The sequence below is a fragment of the Stenella coeruleoalba genome (genome assembly GCF_951394435.1).
Source record: "Stenella coeruleoalba genome assembly, chromosome: 5".
NCBI classification, from domain to species: domain Eukaryota; kingdom Metazoa; phylum Chordata; class Mammalia; order Artiodactyla; family Delphinidae; genus Stenella; species Stenella coeruleoalba.
This window is the reverse complement of record NC_137150.1, coordinates 140250435-140265687: the sequence shown is the minus strand read 5'-3', so window position 1 is coordinate 140265687 and position 15253 is coordinate 140250435. Positions and strand designations below refer to the sequence as shown.

At 43.3% G+C, this 15253-nt stretch overlaps 1 protein-coding gene across 1 annotated transcript in view; it reads right to left on the bottom strand.

Moving 5' to 3' along the window:
• Positions 1 to 10040: 10040 nt before the first annotated feature.
• BACE2 (beta-secretase 2) overlaps positions 10041 to 15253 on the bottom strand; it is an 86721-nt gene continuing 81508 nt past the window's right edge. Inside the window, exon 9 of the mRNA XM_079921735.1 lies at positions 10041 to 10617. Within this exon, the coding sequence (XP_079777861.1) occupies positions 10364 to 10617 (254 nt within the window). The 3' untranslated portion in view covers positions 10041 to 10363. The remainder of the gene's footprint in view (positions 10618 to 15253) is intronic.

Sequence of the window (15253 nt, the reverse complement as noted above, 5' to 3'; positions counted from 1 at the left end):
GAAAAAAAAATACCCCACCCGTAATGACAACAGAAAATTCAAAACCCTTGGGAATTAAATTATCAAGAAATAGGCATGGATCTACATGAAATAAACTTTACTGAGGGATGTGATAGATGACAGAGAAAGATAGAACTACACCATTCTCTTGAATTCGAAGGCTCTGTTTTGCACAATGTAGATTCTTCCTAAATTCATCCATAAATTTAGCATGATTCCAAAACAGATCCCCACAGGATGATTTGAGAAACATTACCCAATATTTCCAAAGGACATCTAGGAGACTAAGTATATGATACTATTATGTGAGATGACTAACTGCAGGATATAACATATTAACCCTATTTTAATATTAATTAATTATATGATTCCTCCTATGTATTAAAACCGTATCAACAGTGACAGTAACTAAAACACTGGGCACAGGTGTGGAAGCAGATACTCACATAGAATCCGAAAGGGGCAGCAATGGCCCTAGTGAATGTAGGAATTTAGAAGATGCTCAGGCTGGCGATGACTCAATCAACAGAATCAAGTCTGTTGGCTGATCATGTAGCAAGCACAGCATGAATACGTCGTTTAGAAACATGGAAGTTAAGTGCCAGGGCGAACAAGACTGAAGGTTACCTCTGCAAGCAGCATCTAAAGGTGGGTAGGGGGGAGGCAGGTGACCACTGTTTTTTTGTGATAAGCCTCTCTTGAGATTATCTGAATTTTTAATAATGCTGTAAATGTGTTACTTGAATTAAAATAAAAATTAATTGAAAAACCCCTCAGCCATCCATTTCCATTCATGATCCCCACTTCTTGGGGTAACAGGTTAGTGTGAATTTCATATACTCCCTAGACTCATAGTTTATACCCTCACATTCACATTAATATATTTCTCTTCAAAAATGGATGCCGTTTTGGCATATTATTCAGCAAATCGCTTTTCTCGCTCTACACTATTCCCTTGTCTGCCCACATTTCTGTTTCTTTAGAATAGATTTCTAAAAGAAGTATTGATTCAGCAATGACTTGGATGTTTTAGGGCTCTCTCAAATGATTTTTCCAATTTACGCTTCTCATCAGCAAAAGAGGAGATTGCGCACCACTTGGGCAGCTTATTTGCCCTTGAAAACTTTGTTCATTTGATTTTTAGCTACTTCATTTATCCTTAAGACTGCACACTTGCAGGTTTCTTGACCGTATTTGTCAGCTCTCGTTCATAGCTTTTGCATGTTTTTCTCCCGGGCTCTCATGTTCTTTTTCTTCAGTGCTTAAGGGTACCTTGGGTTTGCTTTAATGAGGGTAAGACATGCAGCAGCAGAAATGACTGTCACGAAGGAGGAAGTTTGTTTTACTCACAGATCCCTAGAGACAGGAGGCACAGCGTCCCGTGTGGGCCACTCAGGGAAGCACCAGGCCAAGGGAGCATGCAGGAGGGAGAGGAAGGGAGAGAGCAAGAGGATTTACTGTAGTTTCCACAGGAAGCAATGAGCAAGGCAGGGTGAATAGGTTTAGGACTCTGCCCAGACTGAGTAATTTCAGCAGGCTCTGGGGCATGGGGGCTGCCCTTAATCGTCTGGTACCTGACCCTGGGGTGATTAGGGCAGCGGATGGTGGCCCAGAGTGTGACGGTCCGTAAAGGGTAAAGGAGATCTCAGGGATGCAGGCTCTGGATTGGTTGCTCTGTATTTGAAAGACACACAGCCAGGTGAGTTGTTTGCTTGCGGGTGAGTTGCCTGCTCTCTCTGGGAGTTGGCTAGCCCTGGGAGTCCCGTCTCTCCAGGGTCAGCAAGGACCCAGATTTCAAAGCATCAGAATATTTAGAATATTTGTATGCAATTTTTACATGTGAAGGACCTTTTCAGTTTTATTTATTTACCACGGTGATACACCGGGTTGAGACCTTCCTTTCTCTGTACCCTTCGATTTCTCTGAATCTGTGATCTCTGGGCCCCCTGCCTACAATATTTTGTAGTAACAATGTGTACCTGAAGGGGAGTTCTGAGGATGAGATGTCATAATGCATCTAAGATGCTAGAATTTGCTGTTCAATAAATGTTAGCTTCTCTCCTTGTATTTGTGACAAATACTTTCCCCAATATTTTCCGTGGTAGCGTTTTTTCTTAGCATACATCTTTTTAATTTTTTAAAATAACTTTCCTTTCAATTTCCAATTTTTAACCTTACCGAGACAGTAGCTTAATGGTTGAGATCATAGGTCTGGTCATCAGACAAGCTGGTTTCTCCAGTCTGGACTCTGCCACCACACGTGGGGACTTTTCCGCATCTCCCTAACTCGGTTTACTTCTCCGTGACACAGCCAAGTTCTCCCGCCACGGCAGGAGATGCGTATTTGGGGACTGCCTCCAAGATTTACTGCACATCTGGCCAGTGTATTTGGCAGAGTCTATTTTGGAGAAAAATGGAGGAGTGGATACTCTTGATAGTTGCTGGATGTAGTTTCATTACAGACACAGTGGATAAAAGTCTGTGAAGCCACACAGGATGAAAAATATAAAGGCACAAACGCCATTCCGCAAAGTTTCACAACAGCACCACCTAGTGGCAATCATGAAAAATCACATTTGCAATGCCACCCACAGCTGATGGATCGCAAAACTGATAAACCTGGGAATCTAGCATAGAAAAAAGTGAAAACTGAAATCAAATAATCTCCTTTATTATTAGAAATTATACCTCCTATTCTGTTTCTCCAGTAACTATTGCTTTCCCTCCTAATGGTCTGACCCTCTTTTTTTTTTTTTGTTCTTTGTCTGGGTATTGTCAACCAAAAAGTGTCTAGTGCCTGAAAGAAGGGTACTTTTCAAGTGTTGCTTACGGCTCAGGGATGATGTCCGTCTCCATAAAGTATTTCTGCTTCGCCTGAGTTGGCGCACACCCCTCTCTAGAGACTGACCCATCGGCTGGATCCTTAGGCTTCTGGAAGGCGTGATTTAGCATGGCACCTGGGCGGGAGAATGTAGTGCAGTCCTGGAAGCTTTGCTTTTGGAGGTGGACGAGGCTGGGTCCATTCCCAGGGCTAACCCTTTGCTTGTGTTTTCCTGGGCATGTGACTTGGAGCTGGTTTCTCACCTGTAGAATTTGGAGAATGCCATCTCCTTGCTGGGTGATTGTGGGAGTGGGTCCGGAGCATTCCCAATCCGGCCGTTTTCAGTCCCCGTGTGACAGCCCTGTTAAATTCTTGACTGTTTAGATGTGCTTATTGGGGGCTTTTCTATAGGCGGTTTCTCTCCACTCCTCCCCGGGACGGTTCTCTTCTCCCACTTCCAGCCTATTGTATACCTTAACGGTTGGACTTGGCCCCTGCCTTCATTCGGTTTTCTCTTGGATACTTTCCAGGAACCCACATTAAAGTAGGGGAGGTAAGCAGAGCATGACACGTCACCGACAGTAATTTCAGAAGCGTGACTTGACCCAAGTATTAAAAAAAATCCCAAACCCAACAAATTGGAAGTATTATTTATTCAAACAAACCAAACTCTTTTATCTCCTTTTCAATGGTACATATCTCAAATTGGAACAGACAGGTAGAAAAATAAGATTATTGTAGAAAATTCCACTTTTGAGGTGCATAACAATTTGAATACTTGTCAGTAGCTAAGATAGCATCTTCTCAGACAGCATGAATACCTCTGTAGTCCAGCTCCTGGTCCTATCACGACTTTGATTTAAATCAACATGATATACTAAAAATAGAGGAAAATTTCAAAAGGGAAATATAAAATAACCTGAAGCGTTTTCAGAAATACAGGTTACACTTACGCATTGTGTATTAAAGGATGTAAATGTGAGATACACACATAAGTACATGTTCTAAAGCACTACTTTCAGGACTTTTTCTTTTAGAATACAAGGCTTGTAGCCCTTCAGCCCAAAGAGAAACACTGCTGGTGCAGAAAAGTCACCCTTTTTGAGAAAAAAATGAGTGGCTGCTTTACGTGACTGAACATAGGGATTTTACATTTTAAGTATATTTAACGGTGAGAATTAACAGATACAGTAGGAAATACATCATCCTAGATTACAAAAATTCATCTCATATTAGCACATGGTAAATCTCATTCATTCTTTTCCCTCTCATTATGCTAATTCCAACCCTAAACAGAATTTCCAGCCTCACTGATAAGAATGTATAAGATTACATCCACAATTAGGAAATGAGAAAAAACAATTCCAAGTTGTTCATACTAGCAGCAAAGAACACAAAACTGTAAAAGCAACTGGGGTTACGGAAGTTTCTTTTTGGTGATTTTCATTATAAGTGAATAAATCCTTAATTAGCTTTGCTTATTTTTTATCTCACAGAGATAAGTTTTGAAGGTTTTCTTAGCTTTCACTCAGAAGTGTTGACTACCAGGGCGTGAGGCGCAGGTGAAATTTTAAAGCAAGTTGAAACCTTAGTTATATTAGGAAACTGTCAACTACCCTCACACGGAGCGTTTAAAAAGAAGAAAAAATAAGCCCTCTTGGAGACACTTGCCTTCTCATGTGATTCTGTTCCATGCGTGCATCATGAATAAAAATACAATTATTCCGGGCTTCCCTGGTGGCGCAGTGGTTGAGAGTTCGCCTGCCGATGCAGGGGACACGGGTTCGTGCCCCGGTCCGGGAGGATCCCACATGCTACGGAGCGGCTGGGCCCGTGAGCCATGGCTGCTGAGCCTGCGCGTCCGGAGCCTGTGCTCCACAACGGGAGAGGCCACAGCAATGCGAGGCCCGCGTACCGCAAAAAAAAAAAAAAAACAAAAAAAAAACCCAATTATTCTAACCAAAAGGAAGGAAATTGTGTGGAAAAACATCAGTGTCAAATTAGGCTAGGTTTCAAAGATTTTTAAGACCTCAAATCTCCTTTTAGTGATATCATTAGTATGACAGCTGTGCTTGTATTCAAAATCTATTTTATAAACCTATAATTTATAATTATATAATTTATAAATCTACATTGGCAAAAAATATTCTATTCAGACTGATAGGTGTGGGGTACAGCTGTGTGTTACGTGCAATTTAAACTTTACCCAGGTGATCCTCTACAGATGACTCTCCACCTGCAAAAAGAACTGCCCACTTCTCATTGCTGTTCCCAGGGTACTGGCAAGCCCTGACCAGCCGATATCTAGAGGTGAGATTTACCTTCACACCCTCTCCCGTATCCTGAGATGCTAGCTCGACACATCAGAATCACCGCTCTGCCAGTGGTGTCCCAGCAAGTACCCGAAGGCTTTATGGGACACATGGAGGCCCTTGAGCACCAAAGCTCAGGTGCTGTGGGGTCACTCTTGCTGTGGGCTGCATCTGAGTTTATCTGGAACCTTCATGTGCCTCTTGCCAGCCTTTAGGTACTGGGTGCCCTTTAAGAGCACGTGTGCTGTGAGGTCACACAGTACAATGTAGTTTACAAACACTGGACGTCTGTAGGCAATATCTGATTATAGGAAACCCAGAGAAAGCTGAGAGATGGGGGGAAAACACTGTACTGATTGGTCACATCTTGTCCTTGTGACACTCCTACTCGATCCCACTAACTAGAGGTTTTGCAGACTGCATCACCAGGAGGCCCGGCTTTGCTCTCACGACCACATCTCACAAGGTTGCTGACCTGGGGCATCAGGCTGTTTCCGCTGGCCACCCCCCCTCCCCCCACAGGGAAGGCATTCTCACCAAGTCTCCCAGGGAGCCCGGAGCTGCACGGTTCTGATGAGCGCTGGCGTGCACTCTGCGACTGCGTGGACTCGAGGATGCTGGTGCCCAGGCTCTCAGTAGGCATAGCAGTGCCCCAAGGGAGCCTTCTGCTGCCCTCAAGCCCTTCTTTCTGGAAGTGTACCTGACAGCAGGTGTCCCCAGAGAAGGAGTACGGTCAAGAAGCTGCAGGACTCTTTCTGAGTCAGTGGGCTGGCCAGCAGGGCTGGGTGGACATGGCCATATCTGAGTTTTCCGGCTTTCAGTGCAACTACCAGGGTGGCTGCAGCCAGGAGGCCTCCCCAGATGCTCAGATCCCAAACTCTGCCAACCTCCCTTTGGCTCCAGACCCTTGACCCCTGCCCTATGAACTTCCCAGGGCACAACCCTGAACCTACAGCCTAAGGACAGGGTCCTGCTTGGGAGTTCAGGTGTCTCTAGTTTTGTTAGAACACAGGTGATGGCCGCAAAGCAAGTTTCTCTTTGACAAATTACGCATCCTGAGGGGTTCCCTTGGAAAATTCCTAAAAAATGTAGGCCGTGCCCAAAACTCAGGGAAATGAGTTTCCTGCGACATCCTGTGTTGTTCTCAGTTTGTCCAGACCTTTGCAGTCATCTGCTGACCAAGGGACACGACTTCTTACCCCACCACCCTTCCCAGGTTCTAGAATTTTCCCACTCCCAACCATCACCTACTCTGTGTTCCTTGGATGCCCCAGTCTTCCCCGGGATCGGTGTAAGCGTAAGGGGCCACCTTTTCTCACTGTTTCCGTGCTGACATCTGACACACGACTCCAGCCTGGATGTTCTTGAAGTTTGGGGGTTGTGGCTGTGTGAAATAAATCACTTTAAGGGTAAAGCTTTAAGGGTAAAAGGAATCTGAGGATTCCTGGAATTGAAGCTACTTTTCCAAAAGAGCTAATTCTGCTTGTTTTGTTAGCACACTTTCAATTATATTTTTATAATTGAAAATTATATAAAAAATACATCCCCACTCTCTTGCTATTTAATTGGTAAACTGCCATAAGTTCAAATCTGAAATTCTGAAAACCCACTAGAAATGTACACAATAACTTCTGTTGTGTGGAGGGTTTTTTGCACTAGAAATCTGGTATCCCTCTTGGCAAAACCCATAATTTTACATTTTATGGTGTTTAGCTGTTTTTCCTAAAAAAGAAAAAAAAACCCACAAACTCAGTGGCAAGTTTTCCCTCTGAACAGTTCTGTAATAAATTCTAGTAAGTTTGTGCAAGAGGAAAATGCACTGGAATTCCACTCAATTATTTGGTTTCTACTAATAAGGATAAAGTCTATGAAACTCAATTATTGTTGTTTATGGAACAGGCTGTCGGGCAGTGATTTATTTCCAATGACATCAAGTGGCCCTAGGCCAGAACTCGGAACTGAACCATGCCTGGCAACTCCACTGGTGGGGACTTGGTAAGAGGGATTTAACCAATTTCCATTTGAGAGGAGAACCTATTAAATAAAGAAATAATCCTTCCTCTCCTCTTAAAGGAGATGACAGAATCCCCAAATCAAAACTGCTTTGCAAAATCTACTACCCAAAGCTCTGTGAAGTTGTTAATGGCTGCATTACTGTGAGTTACTTTCATAGTTTTGAACTGTAATTGACCCCAAATTCATCTCTGACCTCAACATCTGCGTTACACGGAATCAGGTAAAAAAAAAAAATCCTTACAGAAGTTTGGGAGTGGACTGCGTTCAGGGAGACCTTCCTTGTTGTCACACACAAGGAATCTGTTTCTTTAATGCCAGGTACTTGTTTTTTTGGTTCATGAGAAATACAGAATTGTTCACCATGGTAAATGCCATAGTGATCAGACACCAATCACTTGTTCTTTTCCAGAGGAAAAGAATGAATGAATCCCCATCCATTACTATTTTTCATCAAGTTTCAGTTTCTGAAGACAGGATTTCACTTCAGGCTTCTGAATAAATTATCAAGACTATAAAGCATCAGCCTATTAAAAACAGAAACAAAAACAAAACATTGTTCATGTAGAAACATCCATGTCCCATCAGAGAGTTGACAAGATTTTGACAAAAACCTAAGGCTAATTTTCGTCTTTCCGGAGAGGACCATCTTCCATAACCTTCCACAGTGTGCTGTGAGGTAAAAATGACACCCCCAGAGGACTGCTACCCCCTTTCCTGTTCAAAGCAAGCCTCCTTGAAGGTTTGCCAAGCTAAGTATCAATTTACATAACTGGAGGAGTTGAGTGTCACTAACAGGGTTTTGACTCAAAGTCCCATTTTCAGCAGCAAGGTATGCCAGGAGAATGTCCTACTTTCAACTATCTATTTCATTCTTGTTGCTAAGTTATGCTTTTGTAATTTAAGCATTTCCATTAAAATGTCACATCCAATGACATCTCAGATGAAAAGGTAGAGAAATTTGATAGGAAATACAGAGCATTATAGCAAATTTCATTCAAATACCCAAGCTTGAAATCTAACTTGCTCTTATCAAGTGTTTTGGGAACAGTGCCTGCGAGTCTACAACTAGAGAAATGGTCCCCAGCTTGGAAACAGAACACGGGAAAATGAAACAGAAGATGCCTGAGTGAGGAAATAAGTAGCAAAACTAACAGGGTCATACTTGCAATTCCCTCCTTTTATTTCAGGGGTTTGGATTTTTCACACCAAGGGGAAGGCACTGTCTAGGGTTGTTGCCTTCACACCTAGGTAAAGTGGCCCACAAAATAGGAACCCATGAAAAAGCCAAGAGGGCAAAAAGAGAATTGGAATTCCAGAGGTTTCTATCTCTGAAATGTATTTTGAAATTATTACCTCTCAACTAGCTGAGAGTGGAAATGATAATGAGCTTCTGATAACAGAATCTCCTATCATCCCATTTCAAGAGGGCATCGTTCCCACCACGGCCATGCCTGAATGAATCTTGAAGAACACAGAAGGTCCATGTTCTAAGACACAACTCAAACCTTCTTCACAAGAATCCCACAGATTCTTGTGGCTTCTAGAGGGTCTGTGAGGGCACCAAGAGATGTATAAGTGGCTCCACATCTCTTTGGCATGGTCACCTATTTCTCAATATGGAGGTGACCTGGGGAGACAGTGTGCAGGGCAGGTGGCTGAAACATCCATAGGAAGCCTATTTTGAACACACATAACACTCCAGCCAGTTAGCCCTTCCCATGGGGTTGTAGTATATATCCAACCCATCCCAATAGCAATGCAAAGGGAACCCTGAACTTGGCACCCAGTGACAGAAGGGATATTGGCTTTAAACCCTTCTTCAAATGACATCACGTTAAAGTCATCTGCTTTTCTTTTGCCAAAGCCCTCAAACAAATGACAGCAAGTGTGGATTTCCCCAAATAAGGATACCACTGCACACCCAACTCATCACCAAAGACTGAACACGCCAAAGGGAAGACGCATGTAGGTCAACTGTTGACGGACTTGGTTAAGCTGTTTCAGATGGGTGTGCTCGAGCCTAGGGAGTCCTGCAAAGAGAAGCACATGGTTCCAAAGCACAGGAAAAAGTAGAAATTCCCTAGCATCTTTTGCATGTCTTGTGCCTTCCTTCCTCGGAGAGCTGGTCAGGAGTATGGGTATTTAGCCATTTCTCTATTCCCCAAAAGGATAATCAGCAACCTACCTTCAGAGGAGAATTGGAAAAAGAAACAATTAAGCTAGTGAAAGAGAATTTGTTTTTCTCCTTAATACAGTGTTTGTTCATTTTAAGTAAGAGTAAGCTTATGTGACGGTAACCAGCTTGGTGACAGAACGTCTCCAGGTTGACGTGTGGTTCAGCACCTATAAGGTCTCGCCTGCTGGAAAGAGGATTCTTAAGGTGAGGGCAGCGGCTGGAACCAGGCTGCCTGTACCCCCATCAGGCACAGGACCCTGGGAAAAAGTCTCAACAGAGGTAGTTTTTACTTTTATACCCACAATACTATGGAAGTATTGAGTACAAAGAGTAGGTTTCCTTCCCACTCGAAGGCCTTCCGTCTTCAGAAGAGGCTGGTGAAGACTTGAGTGCTCATCTCTCCCTAGTAGAGTCCAGCTCCCGGTCAGAGCACAGAGAGACCCCGAAAAGGGGCCGCTGCTCTTTTTCCAACTCAGAAGGGGGCAGGATGGTTAGACCATCAGGCCCCAGACTTCTTCTGCAGTCATACTGTGAGCCTTCTTGTACCACGTTGACGCAGGCCGAGCCTGGTACAAAATACCCTTAAATGTGATTAATACAAAAAGCTTCCCATTAGCTAAGAAGAGTTATAAACTATATGCACTTATTTCTCCAGAGAGAGGAGGGAGAAGAGAACAAGCCAAAAAAGCAAGGCTCTTGGTTTTCTTTTCTTTCCTTTTCTTTCTTGTGGGGGGTGGGGGGGGTGGCACACCTAGATAGTTTGGCATAACCAGCTACATAAAGCCTGAAGCCCAATTCACTCTGTTTTGATTATGAATGAGGTGTCTTTTATTATCATTTTCCTTGGAAGTAGGAGAGTAGGCGGAAGCTTTAAAATCAAGAATCAAAATACAGTGAATCTGGAAGGCATCTGGGAGCAGAACAGAGACTTAAGACTAATGGACACAGGAAGAAACCTTGCCTTATAACCCCTGCCTGCTGCCCCTTGAATTGTCATAATCCTTGAGTTCAAGGTTGCTAGAGTTTAGGCTTCTCTCTTCATTTCCAGCGATGCCGGACGAGAGAGGACTCATCATTGACGACCTCGGGATCTGGGGGTAGATGCCGGCACCGGAACGGAAGTAGCAGCAGGATGATTAAGGTAAGAAGGATGATTCCACACACGCTCATGAGAGTGTAGGACACGATCCACAAAATGGGCTCGCTCAGAGGCAGGGCAGGGACGCAGTTACTGGCTATGTCCTCTGTCGAGAAAGGCCCAGAAATTTCAGACACTGGAGCACCTGCGATTTCTGAGGAGACAGAAGGGGGAAAATCCACAGCTGTGAAACGAGCAGTCCATCTCTATCACACGACAAAAGAGATAACCCTGTGCTTTATCAGTCAGGCTACATGGGCACCAGGTTCCAAGGGCCCAGGCGTCTGAGCACACACCGAGGGGGGGTCTCGGTGGCCGTGTGCCTTCAGAGGGTCCGGTCCCCTTCGCGCTGGAACGACAGCACGTTTCAAGGTCTGCAGGTGTGGGACCCACACGGTGGGGAGCAATGTGCGGAAGGGCCCACGCGGAGGCGTCAGGTGATTCGAGGAGGCTGGCAAGGCTGGAGCGCTGTGCAGGTGAGGGTGTGTCAGTCAGAGCCTGTTAGGAGCTGTGTGGTCGTGCTTCCTCAGAGGAGATGAGGAAGGAAGAGCGGGACAAGGAAGTAGGAAGAGAAGTAGCATCTAGAACAGAAAACTCAGCCGCACCTGCCAGACTCTCACGGATCTCCCCTGTGGAGTCCACCGGAGTGCGTGCTCCGCGGTGGATTCCCCAGGAGGTAACATGCTCACCTCAGCCTGACCCACATTCCTAATGGGTTCCAAGACCAGCTGGGTAAGCCTGGCCCAGGAGACCCTTCCCCACTGCACTCCTGTCCTATGTCACATCTCCAGTGTACACAGGACGCAGAATCAAGAGTGGTTCGTGAGTGCAACAGCAGATTCAGGACGTAACGGGTAACCAAGAAAAAGCACGGCTGCAATTCATCCCGTGACTTTTGCAAACTGACTCTTGAAAAATGTTCTTCCTGGAGAAGGAAGTTGAAGTGATTTCCTGAAGCAGGTTCGGGATTGCCAGTATTTCATTTGTCTACACTAGCCTGATCTGCTCCTTTCAGAAGTATAGAATTTGCTTGGCATCTCCAGTTCTACCTGGAAAAAGAAAAAGGCCTCATGACCCATTTACCTGTATTTAACTGCAGAAATGAATATTTAGGTGCCAGACAAGAACATTGCTAAGCATTAATTTTCCTGTAAGTAAAGCCTCCAGATCCTAAGACCTGCCAAGTAAGATCTTTTTTTTTTTACTGAGGAAAGAAAAAGTCAAAATAACAATGGAATAATAGTTAAAAGTATGGTTTAAAATGCGGGAAAAGACAAACTCAAATAGTTTGCAAAGAGGTTACGTTTTCTTGTTACAAATGTGGATTTTGTTAATGTGGATCCTCTGATCCAAGGAACAGAGCCTGCAAATACCTACGAACAGAGGGATGCTGGCCTTCAGTTAATCTAGACACCCAAGTGCCTATAGCATCTTCAGCTACCGGCAGCCTGCCAGGTCCTTTTGAAAATCAAGTTTTGTTGGAACACAGCCACTTTCGTTCACTTATGTATTGTCTATGGTTATTTTTGTGCTAAAGCAGCAGAGTGGGACAGTTGTGACAGAGACCATCTGGCTCAACAACCTAAAATATTTACTATCTGGCTCTTCGTGGAAAAAGCTTGTCACTACCTGGCCTATAGCATTTAACAAACATTTTAAATAACAAAAAATCACTCCACTCTTCTTATTACAAAGGCGGTACATACGTGCAATAGAAAGTTTGAAAATATAAGTAAATAAGGAAATAAAAACTCAAATTCACCACTCAGAAACGTCAATATTCATAGAGTATAATCATAGGCATCAATGTTTTAAACAAAGATGGGATCATGGGGCTTCCCTGGTGGCGCAGTGGTTGGGAGTCCGCCTGCCAGTGCAGGGGGCGCGGGTTCGTGCCCCGGTCTGGGAGGATCCCACGTGCCGTGGAGCAGCTGGGCCCGTGAGCCATGGCCGCTGGGCCTGCGCGTCCGGAGCCTGTGCTCCGCAGAGGGAGAGGCCACAACAGTGAGAGGCCCGCGTACCGCAAAAAAAAAAAAAAAAAAAAAAAAAAGATGGGATCATGTAACGCATGCTGTTTCATACACTGTATGTTCACGTTACATGTGATAAAAATCTTTTGATATCACAATGATATTAATTTTTGATATTAATTTTCCACAGTGCTGTTTTTATGACTACACAAAAAGCCAAACTATAGATGTACCGCATTTGCTTATCAATCCCTATCTGTGACTTTAAGTGGTTTTCAATATTTCCACCATCATAAACACTGAATATGAAACACACTGTACCTAAATCTCTGCCCATATTCTTATTATGTTTCAGAATGAATAAATAAGTAAAATATGGCTCAAGGTAGGCTCACTTTTAGGCATCTGGATATTTGCTGACAACAGGCCCACAAGAAAGGCTGAGCCACTGTGCACACATGCCCACCAGCACAGGATGGGGGTGCCACTTCCCACTCTCGCACCAGCATCTATAAGGAAGAATGATGGTCCTCAACCCAAGATCAGAATGTTTACAATTCTTTGATTACTACTTGGGGGACCATTTGAAAAATACACTCACTGGCCATTTCTAAATCTATTATCATTTCTATCTTTTTCTCATGGATTTGTAAGAGGCGTTTATAAGGTAAAGAACTTTTTTTTTTGCTGCAAATGTCTTTCCACAGTAGGTCATTTGTCTTTTCAAAGATTTATTTACTTTGTAAATAGAGAAGCTTTAACAAATGCAATTATGAGAGTGAAACATGCTTAGGGCAAAGACAATATCTTAATAGAGCAAAGCACAAAGAAATGAAAAATCACTTGAAGCCACTTCTGCTTCTAGACAAGATGGAAGAGGAACCAGATTTACCCTCCCACCTGAAACAACTAAAATAGAAAAAACAAACAAACATGAAAAAAAGACTCTGAAGATATTAAAACTTGAACAAGGAGAGACAGTAAATCCTGAGAGATGGGAAACAGATGGTGTGAGCCACACAGGTGCCCTTCTTACTGCCTTGAGAGAGTTTCTGGGTTGTGGCACAGAGAAGGGTGACACTGGCGGAGTATGGTGGTCTCCCCAAGTTGGGGAGACAGAGGCAGAAATCCAGAGAAGCAAAGGCTGTTAGAGTTTGCACGGAGAGGGATGCAGAGGGGACAGCTACACAGAGAAATGCCACACATCTCCAGAGGGCCTCCCCTGAGCCTCCAGCAGAGTGCTGACCTTAAAATGAATGAACGCCAGTGAAAGAACTACTTGGAAGGATTAAAAGAAACAGTGCTTGGAGTTCACGCAGGGCTGAGAATAATGCCTATTGCCAATTATTTCCTGTTCACTCTGTTTCCCACAGTGAAAAAAACAAACAAAACCCCAGAAAAACTCACTCAATTCACAGGGTACTTAGAGTACTAAGGGTCTTTCCTCTGTAATAGGAAAGATTAATCACAGACTAAACTGCTCTGATCCCTCCGATAAAGCTTAGAAAGGATCAGTCTCTTTCTAAGGAACTTAACTGTGACCCAGAGCAAACCTCAAGAGTAGTTTAGAGAATACAAACGTATTCAGTGCCCGACCAGGTAAAATCCACAATGTCTGGCATCCAACACAAAATTACCAAGATGCAAGGAAAGAGGAAACACAAGACGTAGCAGGGGAAAACGAATCAGCTAAAACTTAGTAAGAAGTGACACAGGTGACAGAGTTATTAGACAGGATATTAAGACGGTTATTATAGCTCTGTTCCACTCAGGAAACTAGAGGAAGTATTAGACATGTTAAACAGAGACGTACAAACTGTATAAAAAAGAAAGACCTACATCAAGCTTCTAGAGATTAAAAACTGCATTACGTGAGATGAAAAATACACTGAATGGTGTTAATAGCAGATAATACACTGCAGAAAAAAGACAAGTGAACTTGAAAACATACCAGTAGGAACTATCGAAATGAAACAAAAAAAGAGCAAAATACTGAAAAAAACAGAAAATCAGTAAACGATGGGACCACCTAAATGAGAGGAGAGGATGGGAGACAGAAAAAATATGTGAAGAAACAGTAACCAAAAATTTTCCAAATTTGATAGAAAGTATAAACCCGCAGATCCAGGAGGTTCAAAGAACCCCAAGTATAAGAAACATGAATACACCAGTGAATTGCTAAAAACCGGTGATAAAGAGAAAAATCTTTAAAGCAGAGAGAAAAGGAAATATTATGTACAAAGGAACAAAGAAAAGGATTACAGAAGATTTCATGTTGGAAATAACACAAGCCACAAGATAGTGGGGCAGCATCTTTAGAATACCAGGGGGAGAAACCCTGCAGCCTAGAATTCTATACAAAGCAAAAACATTTTTCAAAAGTGAAGATAAAAAAGATGTTTTAGACACACACGAGCAGAAACAATTTATCATAGGCAGACACACATGCGTGTGCACACACACACACATATGCATAATGAAGTATTATTCAGTCTTAAAAAATAAGGATATCTTGCCATTTGTGTAACATGGATGAGCCTGGAGGACATTATGCTAAATGGAATTAGCCAGACACAGAATGACAAATACTGCATCATCCACTCACATGTGAAACCTAAAAAAGTCAAACTCATAGATTCAGAGAGTAGAATGGTGGCTGCTAGGAGCTGGGAGGTGGGAATGTGGGGAGGTGTTAAGGCACAAAGGTGCGGTTATGCAAGATGATGAAGTCTGGGATCTAATGTACAGCATGCTGATTATAGTTAACAATACTGTATACATGAAATTTGCTAAGAGGGTGTATCTTAAGTGTTCTTAACA